The sequence below is a fragment of the Lineus longissimus genome, chromosome 3, assembly GCF_910592395.1.
Source record: "Lineus longissimus chromosome 3, tnLinLong1.2, whole genome shotgun sequence".
Classification (NCBI taxonomy): domain Eukaryota; kingdom Metazoa; phylum Nemertea; class Pilidiophora; order Heteronemertea; family Lineidae; genus Lineus; species Lineus longissimus.
This window is the reverse complement of record NC_088310.1, coordinates 17,780,867-17,804,765: the sequence shown is the minus strand read 5'-3', so window position 1 is coordinate 17,804,765 and position 23,899 is coordinate 17,780,867. Positions and strand designations below refer to the sequence as shown.

General features: G+C 40.9%; 3 protein-coding genes across 5 annotated transcripts in view; 2 read left to right on the top strand and 1 right to left on the bottom strand.

Annotated features, from left to right (window-relative positions):
• The first annotated feature begins 166 nt into the window (after positions 1 to 166).
• On the top strand, positions 167 to 10,802 carry LOC135485011 (nuclear valosin-containing protein-like). Of its 2 annotated transcripts, XM_064766737.1 has the most exons (22): positions 167 to 317; positions 854 to 927; positions 1,209 to 1,258; positions 1,527 to 1,629; positions 1,801 to 1,867; positions 2,533 to 3,061; positions 3,223 to 3,287; positions 3,534 to 3,668; positions 4,036 to 4,255; positions 4,770 to 4,911; positions 5,332 to 5,469; positions 5,817 to 5,973; positions 6,308 to 6,332; positions 6,533 to 6,612; positions 6,933 to 7,055; positions 7,364 to 7,468; positions 7,917 to 7,979; positions 8,138 to 8,360; positions 8,827 to 8,933; positions 9,334 to 9,410; positions 10,209 to 10,365; positions 10,693 to 10,802. In XM_064766737.1, exons 1-22 carry the CDS (start codon positions 192 to 194, stop codon positions 10,738 to 10,740), a joined length of 2,814 nt encoding a protein of 937 aa, XP_064622807.1. In that variant the 5' UTR covers positions 167 to 191; the 3' UTR covers positions 10,741 to 10,802. The 2 variants fall into 2 exon arrangements, with proteins under 2 accessions (XP_064622807.1, XP_064622806.1); XM_064766736.1 differs by lacking the exon at positions 6,308 to 6,332 and having other exon boundaries at positions 5,817 to 5,998.
• A 634-nt stretch (positions 10,803 to 11,436) lies between these two features.
• LOC135484825 (uncharacterized) lies at positions 11,437 to 15,830 on the bottom strand. Its single transcript, XM_064766513.1, has 5 exons — positions 15,442 to 15,830; positions 14,772 to 14,858; positions 14,031 to 14,099; positions 13,633 to 13,726; positions 11,437 to 12,688 (listed from the first exon to the last, which is right to left on the bottom strand). The coding sequence occupies exons 1-5, from the start codon at positions 15,577 to 15,579 to the stop codon at positions 12,540 to 12,542; spliced, it is 537 nt and encodes a 178-aa protein (XP_064622583.1). The 5' UTR covers positions 15,580 to 15,830; the 3' UTR covers positions 11,437 to 12,539.
• A 37-nt stretch (positions 15,831 to 15,867) lies between these two features.
• The window catches only part of LOC135484060 (striatin-3-like), a 32,185-nt gene continuing 24,153 nt past the window's right edge, over positions 15,868 to 23,899 (top strand). For both annotated transcript variants that reach the window (XM_064765152.1, XM_064765151.1), the window contains exons 1-2: positions 15,868 to 16,148; positions 23,286 to 23,389. In XM_064765152.1, coding sequence (XP_064621222.1) covers positions 15,942 to 16,148; positions 23,286 to 23,389 — 311 coding nt within the window. In that variant the 5' untranslated portion in view covers positions 15,868 to 15,941. The remainder of the gene's footprint in view (positions 16,149 to 23,285; positions 23,390 to 23,899) is intronic.

Sequence of the window (23,899 nt, the reverse complement as noted above, 5' to 3'; positions counted from 1 at the left end):
ATATTGTTCATTAAAATCTAAAGATTTCTCAATATTCTGCCTCCCAAGTGAGGAATATAAATTGAAATTTCTAATAAAGTATATACTTTTTACCAAAAATGTAGGAAACTATGACAAAATTAATAAATGTGAGAACTTTTCTCTAGTATCATAAGCGGCACTAACCACATGTGGAAAAATAAAAACTCCACATGGATTCTGATAAAATGAAGCGTAAATATGATCAATTCAAGCCAAATCCTCATTCGACTAGTCCAAAAGTTGGAAGAAGTCGTTCCTATGTTGGAGACCCAAAACTTGTTTCAAGGGTTCACCAGGTACGGTTGATAATGTCCTTCAATTGCAGCCACCCACTGACTTTTGACTCTGACACTAGTGACAGGGTGTCCCAAAATGATTTGGTGGTGTCTTCATCTGAGGTCTCATGGCAGTGCAGTGATAGCGAAGTGCAGTAGGTTTGACTTTGTCTTTCTATAAAACATATTGGAAACTTTGGTGACGGTCGGCTGCCGTCCTCGAGCCACACCAAACCCTCTGCACGGATCCATTATACCACGCTGTCTTAAGTGGGACTGTAAACATAGTGAGTCCTTGACAGGTAGTGTGCCTCACTGCGAAGTGACAGTAGGCCTCGACCTTATCCATTGACTAATGTGTAACCATGCTAGTTGTGGGAGCTCAATCATATGAGTGGGTAACTGAGTTGTCTCAAACTTCCTGCATTGTATGGTATCAGTATCTTGTAAAAAGGTAAGTCTATGATTTTCTGGTTACGAGATTGAGAGAAACTGACATTAGGCTAATATAAAGTCTGCTTGTCTGTTGTAGTGATAACTATTTTCTTTTGTTTCAGTACCTTAAGGCAAATCAACAGAAGAAAGTCATCTCTGTCCCTCAGATGGCCTCAGATCTTCAGAGACAGTATAAGTAAGTTTTATCTGTCTGAGGTGAAAGACAGATTCACTAGGTCAATATACCCAATAGGCATCCAACCCTAGTGGCATAGTAGTGCTTATGAATCTAATAAGGAAATGGTATTTTTATGTAGTTCTAAAACCTAAAATCATCCTCATCATTGCTGTGTTACACGGAATGAGATTCTGTGGTGTTTGATTATGATTTCCACTTGTCCCAATTCTTTTGAGGACAAAGTCACAACCAGAATGATGTGATAATTTTACTCAAAATCTAGTGTCTCTCTGTTGCAGTGAGTACGGAAGGAAGAAACAGAATGCATTCAAGAAATTGGTAGAAAAGGGTAATCATTTTGTTTCGAGTCTATATTCCCTTCATTGAAATACAGTGGAACCTCCCTTAGCGGACACCTCTCTATTAAGGACTCTAGTTTTGGTCCCAAATTGGTTGTTTTCATTCAGTTTGACCTCTGTAATCTGGACACCTCTCTATTAAGGACAGCACTTGTCAGTCCTAAGGGTTTCCTATAGAGAGGCTCTACTGTACTTAGTAAGTTAGAGGCAGCACATCTTTCTAGTTGAATTCAAAGTCATAACTTCTTTGCTTTCTAGCATATGAGGTAGCAGTTGAAAAGATTCAGAAGCCAGTCGGTGATAGTGCCGTGCGACTTGAAGATGACTATTTGGCAAAAAAAAGAAAGACAGATGAGGAAGGGTAGGTCTGCCAAAAACATTGATCTGCAATTCTTCCACATTATCTGCAGTTCTCACTTATTTTCACTGATTCTTCAAGTATTGGCTAATCCCGCCATTATGAAACTTTTCTGTTGGTCCTACTTTGTCTATACTGCTGTGAAGCTATCCCCATGTTCTTTTCAATTTGCAGAGGCAGTGACAGTGACTCAGGCAGCCCAAGTTTCTCATCGGACAATGAGAATTATGTCGCTTTTGAGGTAAGTTGGTGTGGTGCAGAGCCGAATTCAATGCTGATTTTGTTGCCCTCTCAGAAAGGCAAGCTGATTTATATCATTAAAGCTGGTGAAAACCACTGTAGTCAACTAGAAAACTAAGTACATAGTACAATAGTAAACATTTTCATCACCCCATGTGAATTACACCAAAAACCTAGGCAAGCTGATTTATATCATTAAAGCTTGTCAAAACCTCCCTGTAGTCAACTAGAAATCTTAGTGCAATGTACAATGGTAAACATTTTCATTACCCCATGTGAATTACACCAAAAACCTACTTGGCCTATTACTTCATAGCAATAGGTTTTTACTTACACCTCATGACTTCAAAATCTTTCATTTCATACCTGCACTATTACTCAATTGTCTGTTTTCATTTCTTTTCCTCCAGGATAAGAATACAGTGAACAACATGATGACTAATTTATACACTATTTTCATTTCTTTTCCTCCAGGATAAGAATACAGTGAACAACGTGATGACTAATTTATACACTATTTTCATTTCTTTTCCTCCAGGATAAGAATACAGTGAACAACATGATGACTAATTTATACACTATTTTCATTTCTTTTCCTCCAGGATAAGAATACAGTGAACAACGTGATGACTAATTTATACACTATTTTCATTTCTTTTCCTCCAGGATAAGAATACAGTGAACAACATGATGACTAATTTATACAACAAGGCACCGAAAAAACTGCAGCAGCAGGGTTCCCAATCGCCCAGACCACAAGACCAACAGAAGCCAGTCTCGGCCAGGGATGATAGGGGATCTAGAGGTGCATGGGCACTATCTGAGGGTCCAACTCGACCTCTTTTTGTGATAGACAAAACACCGACGCCTGTTGTAGATCTAACTGCTGATGAAAGTGACGAGGTGAAATCTTTGTCGAGAGGAGAAGCTGACTCGAATAGCGATTGTATGAGTGGCAGAGGAACACTTGGTCAAGATGAGAGGAGAGGGGACACGAGTATTAGCCAAGCTGGTTGTGACAGTGGCGTGTCGAAACCTGTGATTGGTGAAAGTGGTGCTAATACGACGGTTCCATCGAGTACGCTAGAGTCAAGGGAAGCTACACCGGAGCCAGCTCAAAAAAAAAAGAAATCGACCAAAACTCCAAAGAAGATCAGAAGAATACGAGAAGAAGAAGAGGATGGGAAGAAGAAAGGTATGGGAATTTCTAAAACGTGGCGCATGTCTGAAATAAGAAAGGCACCCCAGAATTTGTAATGTTTGATTATGAATTTTATCCGTGTCAAATCAGTCCTTCAAGGACAAAGTCACACCTAGAATGCCAGTAAAACGTCAGTTTAACCTATTATCTTTTAGGTCCCGATATACAGAAATCTACAGTAACATTTGCAGACATTGGTGGAAATGAAGACACACTAACTGTAAGTAGCATGCTTTCCTAATTTATCGCGACATAAGACTTGATCAGAACTACATGTCTATCTATTATGTGATGATTTAGTTGATGTGGAAAAATTTTGTTCTGAATTGATATCCTTGTGACAGAGCTACCAGTGTGTACGTCATTGGCGCTACATGTATTTGCTGTGCTTATGCTGGTAAACGTCTGTATAAACAGTGTTGTACATCATTGAAAGAGTTAAAGGTATTGCATTATTTACTTGCAGGAAATATGCAAACTTTTGGTTCATATGAAACATCCTGAGGTCTATCAGCGATTAGGTGTGATCCCACCGCGAGGTTTCCTCCTACATGGTCCACCAGGATGTGGTAAAACACTGCTAGCTCATGCTATAGCTGGGGTAAGTTCATTCAGGTTGTGATGTTACAGTTATGTTTATAACTAATGTCTTGTAAGGGAGTTTGATGTGAAGCCTGGGCTCTTCTGTAGTGTCTCAATGTTCCTCACAAAAGCATTAAAATATGGGCCTACCTGGGAACAGGATTTGGGGCGTCCAAAACCATACGTCGTCATTATTATTGAAAAAATTAGTCCGTGTCACCACCACAGTGAGTTTGTGACAAGGTCATGCAGGTGGCAGAGTGAATGGGCAAAAAGTTCTAAAGGTTCTTAGGGTCTAAAGTTCGAGTCGAGTCTTCAGGAGTCCAGTCCAATTATCCATGCACAAAATTTGCCTCATAATCAGAATGTGTACGCTTATGTTTTAGGAACTTGAACTGCCATTTATCAAAATTGCTGCTACAGAAGTTGTGTCTGGGGTATCGGGAGAATCTGAAGAAAAGGTGCGAGAATTATTTGAGAAAGCTGCACTGTCTGCTCCGTGTATATTGTTTCTCGATGAGATAGACGCCATTACCCCAAAGAGAGAAACGGCCTCCAAAGATATGGAGCGGAGGATAGTGTCACAGCTGCTTTCGTGCATGGACGGTGAGTAGTGTTGCATTTCTGCGTAAGAGTTCAGATTCAAAAGCCGGCAAGCGTCATTCTGAAATTGACACGACTTAGGTGAAGTGTTAAGCTCACATTAACCCGAAACAGAATACCAAACCGTTTTATTGTGAATCCGAAAAATTCTATTGAAACTCAAGTAATAAGACATTGGGTGATATGAATAAAGACTAGCAAATGCTTTTACTTCAATTTTGTACAGAAAGGCCTAGTGTAAATATACATGGAGTTTTAGATAAAAGCATTTGCTAGTCTTTATTCATATCACCCATTGCCTTTAATTCAAAAACCATTGGGAGTCATGGCAGGAAGGTTTACTCAAAAAGTCGTGAAGTTGATTTAGAGGATTTTTTATCGAGAACAAACAAATGTGATTTGTGATATGTGTTGGCTATGATATATTTTGTCTCAGCTAATGAAAAGACCTTGCTCTTGATATGTCAGATAGTGAAATAAAACCAGAAAATCTCAATGAGGCTTTGATGTTTTTCAGATCTGAGCAGTAAAACAGACTCGCATGTGTTGGTCATTGGTGCAACGAACCGTCCAGATTCCTTAGATCCTGCCCTGAGAAGGGCTGGGAGGTTCGACAGGGAGATTTCTCTTGGAATTCCTGATGAGTCGGCGAGGAAAAGGTGAGGATTCAAGTATGCAGTCGAACATCTCTATTCAGGACACCCCTGGGACTGACGAATGCTGTCCTTACTAGAGAGGTGTCCTGTGAACATAGGTCAAATTGTGTTGAAGCAAGCAATTTGGGACCAAAATCACTGTCCCTAATAGAGATGGTGTCCTGCTGAGAGAGGTGTCTGCTAAGGGAAGTTCTTCTGTATATAGAGAATAACTTAGTTAAGATACTTAAGTGTTGATATGATTAGTAGCCTGGGAATCGATCTTGTTTCAACTAACAACAAGTAGTTAGGTGTTATCAAAGAGGAACATGAGATTTCCTTTAAACTTGACATAAAACTTAGTCCTCACATTTTTTTGTCGGGCAAGTCACTTGACCTGGGTGTCTTCGAATGAAGTCTGAAACTTTTCATTCATCTTTTCAGGATCCTAGAAGTACTGTGCAGAGACCTCCAGCTTTCTGATGGGTTTGACTTCTTATACCTTGCGAGGAATTCTCCGGGGTTTGTTGGGGCCGATCTGAGTGCATTGGCACGTGATGCTGCTATGACTGCGGTGAGCAGGTGAGGAAGCATGTCCCAAAATTCAGGAAATGAAAAGAGATTTTGGTTTTACAGCATTAACTCAGTGCAATAATTTTGTCCTATTGGGCTTAAAACTCCAGCGGTTGGATCAAAATATTAGATTCATTGGTGTGTGTGCTGCTAAAAATACATTTCCATATGGTGAGTTGGTATATAAAGTCTTCTTTCAATGGTGACAGATGTAAATAAGTTACTGGTGTAATTTCCGTTGTCAAAGGATAAAGCAGTACTCCTTTGGCAGGAGTAATACCTCATCAAGAAAATAAAAATAAAAATAATCAGCAACAAGTTTTCTATCAAAGTTATTTGATTTACTTCTTTGCCAGGGTGTTCAATGACTTACACCAACAACAAGTTCGACAAGAGGTTGAAAAGCCTGCTGTTGAAGATGGTGCACAAATGGAGACGTCTGTGACTGAAGGTCAGGCTGAAGCTGAAGCAGTGGAAAGCACATCTGAGTCATTACCCTGTGAGAAGGAAGAGGTGAAGGAGAGCACTCTTAAATCAGGTGAGCTGTTCTTGTGCTTGTGAAGTTGACAAAACCATGATACTTTAGTGTTTCTGGTGCTTATAGTTTGGAGTGCGAGTGTCTGTAGGTTATATTAGGCTGAAGCTCACTTCTGACCCTATTACCCAGCAAGGAGGAAGAGGTGAAGGAGAGCTCTCTTAAATCAGGTGAGCTGTTCTTGTGCTTGTAAAGTTGACAACACCATAATACTCAAGTGTTTCTGGTGCTTATAGTTTGGAGTGCGAGTGTCTGTAGGTTATATTAGGCTGAAGCTCACTTCTGACCCTATTACTCAGCAAGGAGGAAGAGGTGAAGGAGAGCTCTCTTAAATCAGGTGAACTGACTTTTGCTGAGAATTGTGGAGTTGATAAGTGTTTCACCATGATCCTATGATGGTCTATTGTTTATAGTTTTGTTGGTGAAGATATTGCAATACTCAATCTGGTTTCTGTTATCTGTACATAATGTAAGTTTCCGTCATTAAGTGAATTTGTAGCTGATGATGCTATAATTATTTCCTTGCCCTCATTGCAGTGCTCCATTGGTTGAAGGACCAGCCTCCACTAACTGATGAGCAGCTGGAGAGCCTGTCTATCAGCATGGACGATTTCCAGGTAAGTTCGCTTAAAATATAAATTTCTGTCTCAAATGAGAGTGATATGGCTAGGTAAAAGTGTCTCATGCAAGAAGGCAAATGGGGAGTTCCTGAAAACATTTGTTTGGAGTAAAATTTGCTATTTTTGTCTTATACTGGTTTTGTATCCACCTCTGCAACCTCATCCTAGCTCATGGTTTCACTCCGAGGTGTTGCATCAGTGATGTCTTCATATCATATGCATCAGCACGGTCAGTCACATCTGACTAGATTAGCAACAATGTGCTGGATGAATTTGAAAACGTAGCAGATTCTGAATGTTTCCCCTTGTGATCCCAGGAAGCCCTGAAGCATGTACAGCCGTCGGCAAAGAGAGAGGGATTTGCCACCATTCCTGATGTGACGTGGGATGATATTGGTGCTCTAAGTGATGTCAGGGAGGAACTGGAAATATCCATCCTTGTAAGATTTCAATTACGCTTCGACTCAAGTAATTAGACCCTAAATATGGATAGATCACGTCACAAGGTCATGATATGGTTAACTGATTCATGAAGTTTGATTTGGCCGTAGTGGGCAGTATTGCTAGAGCTGCCTGATATTATAGATGAATTCAGTAGGTTTCCGCTGCCAAATGTCTCCTGGCCCAAATGATCGATGAAGCAAAATCGTTGGTCTCAGACATTGCCCACACTATAGGAGTAGGCCCTGGTGTAAGTTTTTTTAATTCAAGTTTCCAAGTTTTCTATGATATTCTCCCATTTTTTCAGGCTCCAGTGCGCCATCCAGATGAGTTCAAGGCGCTTGGGTTGACCAATCCCCCAGGTATACTTCTGGCCGGTCCTCCTGGCTGTGGAAAGACACTTCTAGCAAAGGTTGGTCTGAATTTTATCAATTTTCAGAATATTTAAGTAGTTGATGTTCGCTGAGGTTTCCCATGGTACAAATTAGTTATATGCTGTATCTAAAGGAAGATTATATGTGTACCCCAACGCATACTGGTTTTTGCGTCACCTCGTAGCCTAGTGGTGAACACCGTTAGCCTGGGTTCGATTCGTTCAATTCTTCGGAGAACACATATTTGTATCTCGTGATGTTCCAGCGTGGATTTCAAGGATATAAAATTCCTTGCCCTGCCCTTTGGAGTCTTTCATATGAGACCTAAAACCAAGGTTCCCCGTACGTGTGTGTCTATGCGAGGGCAGGCTAGAGATCCCACACAAGGGTAAATAAATTTAAGCTGAAACTAAAGAGGCAGCTCTGATGTATCAGCTGATTTAGAAAGTTATTCTGATAACATTTCTCATTCATCTCTTATTTCAGGCTGTGGCGAATGAGTCGGGAATCAACTTCATATCAGTCAAGGGCCCGGAATTACTCAACATGGTGAGTTTGGAATCCGCTAGTTAAAGAAGATTGTAGATTGTGACTGATTGATAAAGGTAAAACCTGACCGAAATTCAAAGAATGACAGCCTAGAAACATCTTATTTGCTCCCATAGACAATTTAATGGTTATTCTTACAATATTAATTTCTTTTTCAGTATGTTGGTGAAAGTGAGAGAGCGGTGAGACAGGTCTTCCAAAGGGCCAGGAACTCCTCTCCATGCGTCATATTCTTTGACGAGTTGGATGCACTCTGTCCCAAGAGATCACATTCGGGTGAAAGTGGTGCTAGCGTCCGAGTGGTGAACCAGTTGTTGACGGAGATGGATGGCCTTGAGGCAAGGAAACAAGTATTCATCATGGGAGCCACCAATAGACCTGGTAAGACCATGCCAATCTTGAAATTCAGTCGTTCTCTGAATATCTAAACTGACAAAGATGGATAAGTTTTCGTATAATGATTGTAAATTCAAATGGGCTAAAGGTGTGGTACCTCATCCAACCCCCAACTTTTTGTTTGATCATCTCCCTGGTTGTCCTTGTTGTGCTGTACCCTCAGTTTCTGGGCTGTCTGAGGGGTGCAGTGGAGACATCAGCACCTGTTGGCTCTCGGGCGCTGAGTTCGATTCCCGGTTGGTTCTGGTATACTCCTGTGGTAGAGAGGGTGACACTCCAATAGTTTAGGTTTCTTGTGAGGTCTCCACAGTTTCTTCTTACTTGACATTACAAATCGCCGAATATCATATACAGAGCCAACAATGACCTGTTGACGGTCGGATCTCAACTCAGAGACTTTTTTAGAGTACCCTCAGTTTCATCGCTGAGCTCTCTACGTTCTGTTTTTCAGACATCATTGATCCCGCTGTGATGAGGCCTGGCCGTCTCGATAAGATCCTCTATGTAGGCCTGCCAAATGCTGTTGATAGAGTAGCTATACTCAGAACCATTACTAAGGTTAATAGCTACCATATTATTTTAGATCTTAATTTGGATGAAAGATTGGGTTTTTTTGTGAGCGTTACAAACTCAGACACACTGATGCATGTATATTTAGCATGAGCAGGGTATCAAGTGTCCAATAGTTCAATCAGCTCTGTTGAATATTTGACTGAAAGTCACAAAAAGTTGCAGCATTTGAGGCCAAGACTCTCTAGGTCTTGCCAAATCACGAGTTACATTTTATCAGATTGGAAGTAGTCTCCTGTTATCTTTTGCTTTGGAAATATAGTGGTGTTGCAATCAATATATAGGCAAGTCGTGCATGTTGAGCTTGGCCGATCGCGCATATCTGACTTGGCCTACTTTCCTTAGGTCAGACAAAATTTCGCATTATAAAGTATATTCTCTTTTGTAGAATCGAACGAAGCCTAGCTTGTGCGATGATGTTGACCTGGAGCAGATTGGAAATGATGAAAGATGTCAAGGACTTACGTAAGTTTCCAGATAACAATGGCACATATTAGTCGTTTATGTTTCCTTTCATCCTTTGTAGACAGATTATTTGTACCAACTGACAGAAGGCATATTGTATGATAAGCAGCTTCAATCTTTGCTGCTGCGACTGAACTTGGGACCTTGTTCGTGGTGTTGCAGCTTGTCCACCTTCATGATTTTGAGGGCTATGCTGGCGGGAGTTCTACTGGCAGATAAAACCATGCCAGATGGCTCAGGAGTAGACTTCAGACTTCAGCCAGCCTCCTGGTCCTCCAGGTTAGGGGTAGTGTGTGAAAATGGGTTTATACTCACTGCAGTCCTGGTGTTCCTGCTCCTATCCTTTGGGCCGGCCTGTGTTGCTTGTCTCCTTAACTTCCTACCCTTGGTATAAAGTTTACTCCTCCAGAGAATATATTAGTTGTCTACTTGACTCCATTACACAAACTGAACTGACCAACTAGCAAAGTCCACCTGTTGGTTCTCTGTAAAACTACACTAGTCTCACCACTTGGACTCAGGTGGTACTACTAAAAATTAACTGAATATGTTCCAATAACAGTGTGTAGTACAAACATTCCTGCCATGTAAAAACCAATCACCACAACAGAAGCGTCCTCATGGACAGTCTATGCTTCAGAGGGAGCCATTGGGTCAAGTGAGAGAGAAATAGCAACTAATATCATCAATCCAATGAGATAATGCCTTTCTCAATCAACTTGTCCTTCATTAGGGCTACATTGTCACAAGCAGCGTTTACTAGTCTGAAAACTGATGCGTCTTCTCTTTACCTTCCAGTGGTGCAGACTTGGCTGCTTTGGTTCGTGAAGCATCGGTCACTGCCCTGAAGGAGTTCCTAGGAGGCGAGGCCAAGTCGATTGGGAAACCGGTGCAAGTCACTAAACATCACTTTGATGTTGCCTTCAGTAAAGTCAAGCCGTCAGTCTCAGAAAAGGTAAGAGGAAGCCATTCTCTGATCTAACTTGTACAGTAGAACCTCACTAATAAGAACACCCTTGGGACAAAGGAATGGTGTGCTTAAAAGAGATGCGTCCTCATTACAGAGGTCAAATTGAATGCAAATGATCGATTGACCAGACCAAAATTAGTTTCCTGTAAAGAGGGTGTGTGCTGCTAGCCAGAGGTATCCATTAAGGGTGGTTTCATTGTATTAAATAATTCAATAGCGATATCTTCCAGGCGGGTGTGGTGCAAAAGGAAACTCAGTGAAAAAGGGAAATTTATGAAAGAAAAGTTCTATAAATTTCTCCTTTATTTTCAGGACCAGTTGATCTATAAAAGTATGAAAGAAAGAATGTCCAACAGATGATCTTCAAATGAGTAGCTGCTGTCTCAAGTATCGCGATTTCATATTTTTTGTATAAAAAATCTCAATAAATTATTATTTTTCAATTGACGTTATCCATTTGATTAGTTAAACACTCACCCAGTAATATAATCTAATTTCACCTCCCCCTATGTCCCATCATATGGGGACATCCAGTTCCAGTGATAATAGTGAGGACGCTACCCAGATTTTACACACATTGGGCGATATGAATAAAGACGAGCAAATGCTTTTATCTAAAACTCCATGTTCATTTACACTGGGCCTTTCTGTACAAAATTGAAGTAAAAGCATTTGCTGGACTTTATTCATATCAGCCAATATAAAGAAGTCTTGACGATAGTCGATAATGGCATAAGTCAAGCTAAGGAAGTTGTGTCTTCAGGGACATGGTTTCTAAAATGCGGTAAAGCAATTATGACGGCAGTGACTCCTACTAAAAGATCCAATTCTGTGAACGGACAGTTGTGAATCCCTCCATTGTGGCTTGTCTCTTGAATTCATTTTTTGACCACGATTGTGACTGTCTCTGAAGATGATTACAAGGAACTCCAATAATACCTTGGCATTACCCAACACTGGCAACCCTCTGGTATCTGGTATCTCCTGACGCATTTACCACCTAAAGAATTCCAGGCCGGCGCGAAGAGATTTCGTAAAGGAATAACAACTTCAGTGTCCTAAAACATTGCATCTGCTATATTTTTCTAAAAAAAGTTCACAAAATGCTTTTAGATAACAAAGAAAAATGTTCTTTTTGCAATGACGTTACAACCGTTCGACTTTAAAATGGTGTTTTATAATCAGAGATGCCAAAGATCTGTTAGCATCTAAAGCCAGGGTTGTGGCTATTGCTGTCAAAGCCAAAAACAAAATGGCAGTTACATGTACTTTTTGGATATCCTTTGTCACTGTTCAAACTGATTCACAGTCCATGTCCTCTCCAGTGTTCTGTAGGCTTTGTGTCCGTAGAGTGTTAGATTGTGACCTTTTCCTTGTTCCGTCTTCACTAGTGACCTTGTAACTGCCACACGGAAAAATGAACCTTTGTTTGGTCGATATTAGACATTCCAAGGGTTTCCGCCAGGATTAAATTTGAGGGGGAACAAAAAAAAAAAAAATTTAATTTTTTTTTTTTTTTTTAATTTTTTTTTTCTTAAAAAGGGTATATGACCCATCCAGAGACGTTTTTTGGCCCTAAAACCGCTACAATTGGCTCCCAAATGCTCTTATTTTACATATCAAATCATGAAAATTACTCATTTGACAGTAAAACAAACTTTAGTGCTTAAAATTAAGGGGGGGATATCCCCCTTGAAATATTTTAGGGGGGGATGAATCCCCCCATCCCCCCTCTGGCGGAAACCCTGTTCCCATTGGTTGTACCAGGGAACATGCTATGGAGACCATGAAAGCAACACCACAAGATCAAAAGAGAACGGCCTATGTGATGGATACACAGCCTAATAAAACAAGAAGCCCAGGAACTTCATCTTTCAAAACTCGCCCACTGGAGTCATTCATAGTCATAAAATTAACTACAGTGGAACCTCCTGTAGCGGACACCTCACTATTAAGGACAACCTCTCATTTAAGGACACTGGGTTTGGTCCCAAATTGGTCGTTTTCATTCAACTTGACCTCTCAGCACTTGTCAGTCCCGAGCGTGTCCTTAATAGAGATGTTCTACTGTACATGTACCACCCTTATTCGCATGGCAGTCATAATAGTTTCTTGGTCTTCCACCCAAAAAAATGTTTGAAAACGGATCTAATCCTGGACTATCTAGGTGTGTGTTGTTCCATCATGCGCAGTGGAGCGAGTATCTTGCTGTGGTTCGTCTCAATTATTCGTCCATTGGCAACCATCTCGTCCAGAATCATGTAGATCTTCTCGCAATGGCAGATTATCTGCAATCTTATTAAGGAATCTCAACATGGTATGATATTAATCAGGTTGTCATGCTGATCATGTGATTTATGATAAACCTATGGTTCTCATGATGGGCCTGATCATGATATAATCCTCAGTTGCACATACAAGGGACATGCTTTCATCTTAGGAACCATGTTTCACTCCTTGTGGTTTCTGCCCATTATGAAATTTGTGAGACGAGTAGCCCAGGACGACACTCATAACGGCAGAGACATGTATTCATCAACGACCGGAAGTGTGGCACAGTCACATAGAGCTTATCAAAATGTCAAGTTGTGGTAAATACATGGCTGGGATGGACCAAAGTGGAATTAATTCTCAATCTGTGGTTGATTCTTAATCTACAGAGTCAGGCCATCACAGAAATATGCTTTTTGATAATATATTTAAGAAAATGTGGTCTCACTGGTCAGTTTAGAACTTGTACTTTGACAGGGCCATATCAATGCGCCAGTGAAGTTTTGATGGATATGGTGTACGGAAATCTCTTTTTCTCAGGCAATCGGTATTGGAATGTTTTTAAACTTTATTATGCTATTGGCAAAGGGTTCTTCTTGACACATATAAAATTTTGTGCAGATTGATTGGTCCAATGTGTACTTTTTTTACCAACACTTATGCACAACAATGTACATGTAATGTACACAGGTTTTAATAGAGGTCTCTGGCCAGAAACCAGATCACCCAAGGGTTGGTTACATTTTTCGTTCCAACCACTAAGACTAGGACAACATTTTTCGTTCCAACCACTAAGACTAGGACAACATTTTTCGTTCCAACCACTAAGACTAGGACAACATTTTTCGTTCCAACCACTAAGACTAGGACAACATTTTTCGTTCCAACCACTAAGACTAGGACAACATTTTTCGTTCCAACCACTAAGACTAGGACAACTACCGCATAAGACGAAGACAGGTTAAGGTACCACTTCTCAGCAAATCAGGATCTTGGGAGTATGTATCAATTGAGAGCATATCCAGGAAATGTTTTCTCTTTCGAATTGAACTTTTAAGGATACGTCTTGCTCACACTGAAAAAAATAGAATAAGGTTACAATTACTAAGTTGGCTTGCAAGGAATTACATTGGGCTAGCTTACATCCAAGATTCTAATAAAGGTTACCAAGATATTAATGTCAAAAGTGACCTAAAGGAAATGCAACTTTGATGTTACAGTAAACAATAGCACATGCAAGAATTTGAGAGGTTGTCTTCCTTGAAAATTTGTGAGCTTCTCCTCATTGTGAGTTCATTCATAAAGGGTGTGTTCTCAGGAAGCAACAGTCGCCACAGTCTAAATTATGTAGGCCCTAGTGGTCTTTGAGAAATACTTACAACTTTCTCAAAATATTTATCCAAAGTTTCCACAACAAGATGGATGAATTCTAGTATACCCAACTCATTCTAAAAAGACAATAACATTTTAAAGATAGAAATGTGACGTGAAAAGCATAAAATAATATGTTCAATGTGTTTGAACTTTGAGCATTGATCATTACCTCCTTGAGATATCAACAACTAACCCTCCTTGATCCCATCATTCTGCCTCCCCCCTCCCCCTAAGACTTTGACATTGCTTAGACTTTCAAAGCTTTATGCTAGAGGGAATATGAGGTGGTTTGAAACCATGGGCATCTGGATGCAACTCTTGGAGACCTACACCTAATAGCATTCCGCGACGTTACTACTTATAGCTCACAATGTCATTTGAATAAAATCTTGATGACGTTTTAGTCACGTGACAGTCGGACATCGACACTTATTTCTACGCATTTGAGCTTATTTCAAAGTCAATTATCTTTGACCCTGCATTGTTTTTAGCATGAATGATACCATAGAGTCAGAGAGAGAAATATTCAGAACAATTATGTAGTATTTCCAACACTCGGACATGTGCCAGATTGAATCTAACTGCCCTAGTTAGAAAGCCTGAATCCATTACAAAACCGCATGTTTGTCCGACATTGCCTGTAATTCAGCGATGGGGAAATAGAGGGCAGGAGCTGCAGTGACGTCATCTTCGCGGAATGCTATTAACAAACCCTCTGCAATCTCATTTCAAGACCAATTCTTTACCTCTTCTTCATCCACTCCAATGATGAAGAACAATGTGGCATAGCGTCTGTAGATCAGCTTGAAGTTCCTGTACTCCACAAATGAACACTGAAAAGGGAATAAGAGAATTATAAACTTCAATTAAAACATTACCACCAAGAAACTTAACATTCTCTCATTGTAGGTCTCTTTAAACTTAGTAACAGAACAATTACATATTGTGCGTATAGTAACTATAGAGTAGTATGAGGCATTGGAAGGCCAGGCCTCCATGGAAGGCTGAAGCGTGACACTTGACCTGAACGGGGTCTTAACCTGACAGATCTCTATAAACATTTAACTTAGTGATCTGCATTGAGAAGACGAGCATAGAATGACAACTGAGTGAGAACATATATATAAAAGACAACATCAAGAGCAGCTATCCAAATGTATCAATGATGACTGAATTTGAATGCATCATGGGCTTGGCCGTAGGCCGGCCTTGACTACACTACAGGATCCTGAAGCCTAGTTAGCGGGATTATCAGGCTAAACAATGGGATAAGTACAAGTACCCTTTTCATAGCACACCTTTTCTGGCTTATCCCCTTGTTTAGCCCAATAATCCCACTAACTAGGCTTCAGGGGCCTGTGACTATACTTAGAAGACGTTAGACTAGAGCCGATAGTGACGATATTTTCTTCACACCTGATTGTCCCCTCTTGTCAAACATCTTCTTATCACTTCTCCTTCCAGCACGTCCTTGTCATCCTTTGTAGTTGGCTCATAGTACTGACCAACCCTTACTTGTCCCTGCTTATTCACAAGAAGGATAAATTTGATCATCCCTTGGCTTAATTGTCTCTAATTGATTGACAGGGAGCACCTGTCAATTAAATTAGTCTGCTAGAAAATGACAAAAATGGCCCTCTATCAAAAGGAGAGTTCCAAAAATAATTACTGCTGGTGTTTCAGACGATTACATGGGCTTTTGAGTGGTTCAGGGTGTCTATTTCAAGGCTATGCCACTGTACACACACGTATATCAGTGCAGAAATAGTGACTCATGCACAAGCAGAAGCTGAAAGTCTGAATATTGATGAAAAGACGACATTAGTACATTATCATTTTCCTAATGACGTCATGCTAGCTTGTAGCGCCCTCTATAGAAATTTGTTAATGGCGGCCATGTCAAGAAAATTTTCGAGATGATGGACGACGGTTCTTCTAATCACGGCGGCGGGCTTGGCCCTGGATCGGGTGGATTAGGACTAAGTGGTAAAATGATACATGATGAACAACAGTTACAGCGGACACACTATTCTATGCCCGGAATATTGCACTTTTTACAGACTGAATGGGCCCGTTTTGAGATGGAAAGATCGCAGTGGGAAGTGGAAAGAGCAGAATTACAGGTATTTTTGGTTGTTTTCTATGCATTTTACAAACTATACAATCTCATAACAGATATTTAGCCATGGCTGAGTATTCATTCGAAACCCGGCATCGACCACAATACAGGATCAGCCCTTGAATGCGGCCAGAATTCATAACAAACGTGCCTAAATGGAAAGAATTTTTATGCCAGGCAAAAGTATGTCCGCCATATTGAATTCAAGATGGCGACCTTGAATACATCGCCTTGTTTTATGCGTCACTAGCAGTGTTTTTGTTTCGATATCGCACCTAGTAAAACGCCTTGATTGATGCAAATATTTCATCACATTCTGGAAGAGGTAATCATGATTTTCCACCGAGGATTTTAATGCATTTATCATGTTTCTAGGTGTATTGTTTGTTAGAAGTTCAGTGTGAGTGGGTGAAAAAGTCAACAACAAGCCAGTCTCACTGTCTCTTGAGTCATGTCTGCAACTGCTACACCACAAGAACCAAAGCTAAAGTATTGACTCTGGTGGTTTTATATGGCCTTGTTTCAGCAGCTGCCATGGTGAAACATGTTGTCGATCATCAAATTATGTGCTGATGCCAGATAATAGTATATAACGAGAAGATCTACAAGTACAACAACTGATGAAACTGCGCAAATTCAAGTTTCAAGGCTTGGTGAATGCTGACAATGTAACGTCGCATGTCATGCGATACATCACCTCAGGAATCTGACAAGCCTTTTTGACAAAGACGAATCGGAGCCAAACAAACAAACCAAATGCACACACTCGGAACACGTCAAAAGGCCTAAGCCGACTTCAGACAATGCCATAAGCCACTGTGGCCCTTTGTTCCAGGTGAAATGTATGACTGTCACTTAGACTGATGTGTTCTGAGCGTGCGCCTTTGGCTTTGTTTTGTTTTGGCTCTGGTTTGTTTGTCAAAACCTTTCTTCCATCAAGCCATCTTGCTTGGGACCTACATGTACAATGTATCTTCTCTTGCCACTGTAGTTCAGGTTATATCTGAATAAGTGCAGTCTACAGTTTTACTGTGACAGACAATGTATTGAATACCATGGTAATTATCACAATCAAGAGCTGTCACAATTGCATCTAGAGCGAGTGTTGAATCATAATTGTAGACTACCAGCTGTCAGGCAGTCCCTGTTATCAGCGGTGACCTTGGCTCTCCCAACTATAGTATGAGGCCTAAGCCGACTTCCCAACTATAGTATAGTTCAACCATCCTGAACAGAAGCTTGCTTGTGACAAGGGTACTTGTTGGGGCCTGGGGTTGCTGTACTTGTGCATGTATATTGTAAACCCCTTTGATTTTACAAGCCAGTAATGTAGCAATTTTCTCATAACAAATTCAGCTGGACCTCATGTTACAGATGTGGTTTCAGAGGCAAATTGTATTATTGCTGACATTCAGATCTTGAAACTTAGGGTGACCAGTGACCTGCATTTATGTATTGGCTACAATTTTATGGCCTGGATGGTTGGGAATGCTATATTTGCAGAGGGTCCACCACACCAATTCAAAGTCCACAAAGATTTAGTAGACTCCCCTGGTGTATTTTCAAAAGTTTGTTTACCTTACATGAAGCGCACCTACTTACACATGGTCTTTATTGGGGCACGTATTTGGTTGGATTAACATTGGGGCAACTTTGTGTTGTGTTGTGGTTTAGTTGAGTGGTAGTTAGTACATAAACCATTCAACTGCATACCAAGTGAGTTGAACTGCGTAGTGCATGTATATATTAATTGATTGGGCTAATATGCTATGCTGTTCACATCACGCAATGAACATAAGGCTGCATATCCATCTACAAGGTGGCCCAGAAATATCTTCCCTCACACAATGGATACACAATAGAATTCCATTGTGCAAGGGAAAATAATTTTGGGCCACCCTGTAGAATGTTCCCTCGGGCAGTTTTTCCCTTTTCTGTGTTCACTTGTTACCTTGTGGCAAGCCACGCTCCAAACGCTTTTGAACGTACCATGTAATTGAGACAATGGAAACAATATCGCAAGTCCGCAAGTTGAAGGGAACAGTCTATGGATATGCAGCTTAATGTCGCTAGGGCTAAAATACTACCAGACCCTGTGGCAATCGCTTGGCACCTCGTGCAGTTGTTCGGTTTTGTCTTGACCGTTCAAATGGTCTCAGCATGATAATCAACCATGATGTATCTGTTGTCGGCAATGTTTTCACCCCTGGAGGGGATGACCTCGGATAACATGACTTGGTCTTGCGCAATTATTACCAGGACTTGAATTGGTCAGGTGCCGCTTGTATGTAGGCCTACCAATTAGAATTCAAGATTCAGTCACGGACATCATATTAATCATGGGTTACGATGTATTTAATTCATGAACACTAAGACATTGAGCTTTTCACTTAAAAGTGAGCAGAATGACAAAAGTATTAAAAACATCTGTACCAATTGTTAGGTCACCTCCCAACAAGAGAATCAATTTGATTTTTCGTTTGCTGAGCTAAATTGTAACTGATGCTACATGTACATACCTGGAGCTCTTGAAAAGTTTTAAAAATAATTACCTATTTTACATATTTTATAGACCTCCCTTTGGGTTCCGAATTAGTGTTTGAAAGTCGTCTTTAATTTAATTGTTGCCACCAATTAAATAAAGATGCGGGGCTGAAAATGTTGCCAGCCTATTTTGTTCCAGGTCTGAGTGAGCTGTAAACTTGGATTGTGGCCAATGTTCTCGCTATATTCATTGGTAGCCTATAGTATGATTGACATGATTGATGATGTTCGTACATGTGCAACCTTGGGCCGGGTTTTGCTTTCACAGAAGTAGCCAAGACCTGCGAACGTAGTGTTCTCACAACTGAACAAGGTTGGCATTGTAATACTCTCAACATTCTCTGTTCCCATCACGTTTCAGCTGACCTTTTCATAAGGGATCTTGCATTCTGAACGTCAGTTGCCGCGCTGAGGTTTTCCCTGCCTGGCTCACTCTGCCCTTAAAGAAACGAAAGTGAAATGATGTAGTTGAGTCCAAATGTGAGGGTCCTTTTACTCTAATTTATTAGTCTAATTGCTGCATTGTCGGTGAAAAAAGTGGTAAATTGTCAATCCACAGAAGTGTTCTTTGGATGGAGTCACTGTGCTTCATAGACTCAGGTGCAAGAGCAGAAAAAGTTGAGGGCATTTCGCCTGCGTTCAGCAAAGGTGTGGAAGCGTCTTGAACTTGTCTGATAGTAAAATAAGACATTCAGCGTAGCTTGGCGCCTGGCCAGGTATATCTGTATCTCTATGAATGATCAATCTCTAACCAGGTGCTTTGGCAGAAAATGTCATGCTCTGTATTCTGGTCGAGCAGGTATGCCAGGCTAAATGCTAGCTTGTCCATACAGAAATAAACCTGGATTACTAACTCTGAACTCCTACTCTCGCATTGAAGAATTACTAACGGTATCGCAAGATTCCAGACCTGTCCGCTCTGGCGTGTAGTTTGTTCAGGGAAATCTACTCGATTCACCTTTTGCTGTGGTTAGTTCATCTTCTATTTGCCAGAGGCTGCTCCTTGTCCTCTTCCTGGCCAGACGAGCATTTTTGCGTGCCACTATGGTTTCACAACTATTTGGAATCAAATTCTGTGTCCAGAGAAAGTCTCGGGTTAGGTCATTTCAACAGGCCTGCTTGAAGTTGTCAGTCCTGGATCTTCTGCTCCAGGTCCAAGTACTGCCTACCCATTTTGTGTACTTCATACTCATAGCATCGTGGTTGGTCAGGGATGTGAGTCTGACTTGCTCCGGTGAAGGCAGCCTCTGAAGGTTGTCTGAGGCTTGTGCTGTGGAACCAGTGCTAATATATCTACCTGAGATCATCGTGGTATCCATGAACATTCAACTTACATAGGACTTACCACATATTTGCATTGAGTCTGGTATCTATGTATGTACAAATCATATCTCTCTCTGAAAATAAAAATCTTCCCAGCAAAGCTGTACTTAGTACTTGATACTAGGCTTTATATACTACTGTGGCAGTCGAAACGAGAGAAGCTTGGGGTACAGTCTTAAACATTGGCTAATTAGCGGAGCAATTGACAAGGGTTCATGCAAAATGAAATATTTTTTTAATAAGTGAAAGGAAGACAGCCTTAGATATCTGTTTGTGATTACGCATGTGTCAGTCAGTGCATTGCAATACAAGGGGACTTGTGCCGAGCTGTTCAGGAATGGCACCATGACAACCAGAAGACTGTCGACTGCTCGATACGTTGAAGGCAACCAGTTGCCGCTACTCTTCTGTCATGTCTGTGATACAAAAAACAGAAACTCCTCCTCGCTTTTCACTATTTGGACTGGCAGGATGCTTCATGAAATTGCCGCTAACCCATCGCATTATGCCCTGTAGTTTCAAGGGCTGAAGTGGTTATATATTGGCAACCTGGCTGATGCACCTTTTGTAAAATTAGTTTGAGGACAGTTTGTTTTAAAAGTGCATGATACAATGGAACCTCCCATAACGGACACCTTTCTATTAAGGACAACCTCTCTATTAAGGACACTCGTTTTGGTCCCAAATTGGTCATTTCCATTCAATTTGACCTCTCTAATCACGACACCTCTCTATTAAGGACAGCACCAGTCAGTCCAAAGGGTGTCCTTAATAGAGAGGTTCAACTGTAATATATGGAAGAGAATTTCGTTGCATATGTTTATTTGATGTCAGTTGTAAAAAGTAAGTTGTCACAAGTTTTTCTCGTAACATCTTTTGCTTTTTGTTGCGATATTTGAGTGGGGGCGATTCTGGCTACCCAGGTTGACATTCATCGCATCAGTGTGCCGTTGTGCTACTTCCAGCATTGTACAGGCCCTTCTAAAGTACAGTGGTATGTGCACGGTAGTGCAAACTTCATGTAGGCCTGCTCCCTCTTCACTTCCATTTGACTTCAGAACACCTGCCTAAGCCAAACAGGTCCCCCTCCACCCTGCGAACCACCAGCAATATTTCACTGTACCGCAGCATCCTTCCAACAATCATCAGCTGCCCGCTTTGTTATTGTTTCCAATAATCCAATTTATAGATCTGGCTTCTTCTATATATAGGGTCGACCCCCATGGCTAGCCATCAATGATACATAGCCGGGATGAATCATTCACTCGATGTGTGGACCTCTCTGCATTCTGTTGTGCATGAGCAGCCGTACTACAACCTTGGCTGTTTGTATTCCATGTACATTGCATGCACAGTAGCAATGTGCCATATCTTTTGTTTCCTTTGATCTGTGGCTCTTAATTTGCGATCCATAATTCTCTGATCACATGGTTTTAGATGTAGCATCAGGATGCGGTCATTTGATCTGCATCAGTCATCAGTGTAACTGTTCAAGTATACATGCACACTCGTTTGAAAAACATTTTACGGAGAAGTGGATTGATTTATAAAGATTTAAGGTTTCATTATCACAGGTTGAAGGACCAAGACCTGTGCTCTCATTTTGGCGGGAGGGGGGAATGTGATAGGGACAGTGATGCTGAAAGGGTGGATGTCGTCCTGGGTGCTGACAAATGGTACCCAGGTGCCAGATCGACTGGACAATAAGCACCCTGGGTGCCATTACACTAGACAAACAGCACCCAGCTTCTTCTACACTTTTTCTATACCTATAACCGAGGTTGGCCCCACGCTCACGGAGGTCACTTGTCACGATAACCATCATTTTGCAAGATGGCGACCGTCCCTGTTTCCAACCGCGCTCTAAAAACCTTTCTTTCATCAATTCCATCTTATTCAAACGGGGTATTCGTCTCTAAGGGGAGAGAGATAAAGAACCTATAGGCCTAAACATGTTTTTTTCTGTTTATCTGTTCTTTTTATTTCGCGCACTGCTAATGCCGCAAGTACCACGGCGCGAGATAAAACGAGATTGCAAGAAACGTCCTCGTCCCTAAGATCTGTAAGCCAGGCAAAAAGAAGCTGGGTGCTATTTGTCTAGTGTAATAGCATCCAGGGTGCTTATTGTCCAGTCGATCTCGAACCTGGGTACCATTTGTCGGCACCCAGGACGACATCCACCCTTTCAGCGACAGTGATCTGCATGATCTGGGTGAACTTTGAAAATTACCACATTCTCATAAATATGTTCCGTTCCGTATGTAGAGAGATATCACTGACGTTTGTGTGCTTTCAGACAATGACATTACTGAAGTCCTCTGTATTGATCATCACGTCCTGCCAGAACGCTCCGAGTTGGTTCATTTCACCTGTGGGACTGCTTGTCGACGTTTCTCGTTCTTTGCCAATAGTGTGAATGAGAGATTCAACGAGTATGCTGAGTGTTCTTCATCAAGAAGTTTTGACATTTCGTTTTGTTCATTGAACTCTTCTCAATCAATTATGAAAATATCTCCCAAATATGAATAAAGGAGATAATTAAAATTGCATGAATGAATGAGAATGTGATTGTTTTGTTTGAACATACACATGTAACAAAAATTATACTAAATTTCCGTGTATCTTATTGCCCTTTGGTTGTTTTGTGTGGACATTTTTTTAAAGTGTACATAGGATTGGAAAGAACTGTTCTTTCAATCAGCTTGAAGTCCTCTCTAGTTGGTGTGTATGTAAGTTTATTCACATAGATACATTTATTGTTATGTTCTCATGGCATGTTGACTGTTGCAGGTCACAGTGAGAGAAATTACTCTTTTGCAGAATGCTTTCCTTTCAGTTGTCTATTTCAGCACATTTATGATTGCCATTCAGTTGTCTATTTCAGCACATTTATGCTTACCGTTCAGTTGTCTATTTCAGCACATTTATTCTTACCATACAGTTGTCTATTTCAGCACATTTATGCTTACCGTTCAGTTGTCTATTTCAGCACATTTATGCTTACCGTTCAGTTGTCTATTTCAGCACATTTATGCTTACCGTTCAGTTGTCTATTTCAGCACATTTATGCTTACCGTTCAGTTGTCTATTTCAGCACGTTTATGCTTACCGTTCAGTTGTCTATTTCAGCACGTTTATGCTTACCGTTCAGTTGTCTATTTCAGCACATTTATGCTCACTGTTCAGTTGTCTATTTCAGCACATTTATGCTTACCGTTCAGTTGTCTATTTCAGCACATTTATGCTTACCGTTCTCCTCCTTTTTCTTCCTCAGGCACGGATAGCATTCTTACAAGGTGAACGAAAGGGACAAGAGAATTTAAAACAAGATTTGGTTAGGAGGATAAAAATGTTAGAATTCGCTTTAAAACAAGAAAGGTGAGTGTGCCATCGCTCTCAGTGGTGAAGTTTGCTGGATTATATGGATACTTGAAACCGTGAGACTCAGAAACGGCTTGGGTAATCCCTCAATTGCTGAATTGTGTCTTTTGGAGCATAAAACTTGGCCCAGAATCCTTAATTTTGAAATTCTTAACTTACAATGTAAAAACATTTAGTTCAGATCTTGTCAAGAAACTCTAGCTCAGCCCTACCTCAGTACCTGGTTTGACTACAAAAACCCTGATGTACGGAAGTGCCGACAGACTTGGAAGCATAATATGTTGGCAATGCAGCGATATGTACTGTCATCCTGTGCGCAGATTAACAGCTTTTACAAAATCAATTGTATAATCTATAGATTTTCACGGATGACTGAACTTGGTAAATCCAATATCGAACAGCGTGGTTAGCAGCCAGCACGTTATCGATTGGGATCTGTGAAAAAGCTGTCGATGCCAATGGACCATAGGCCATGCATGTGTCGAGTCGACTAGAGCTGCCTCTGTA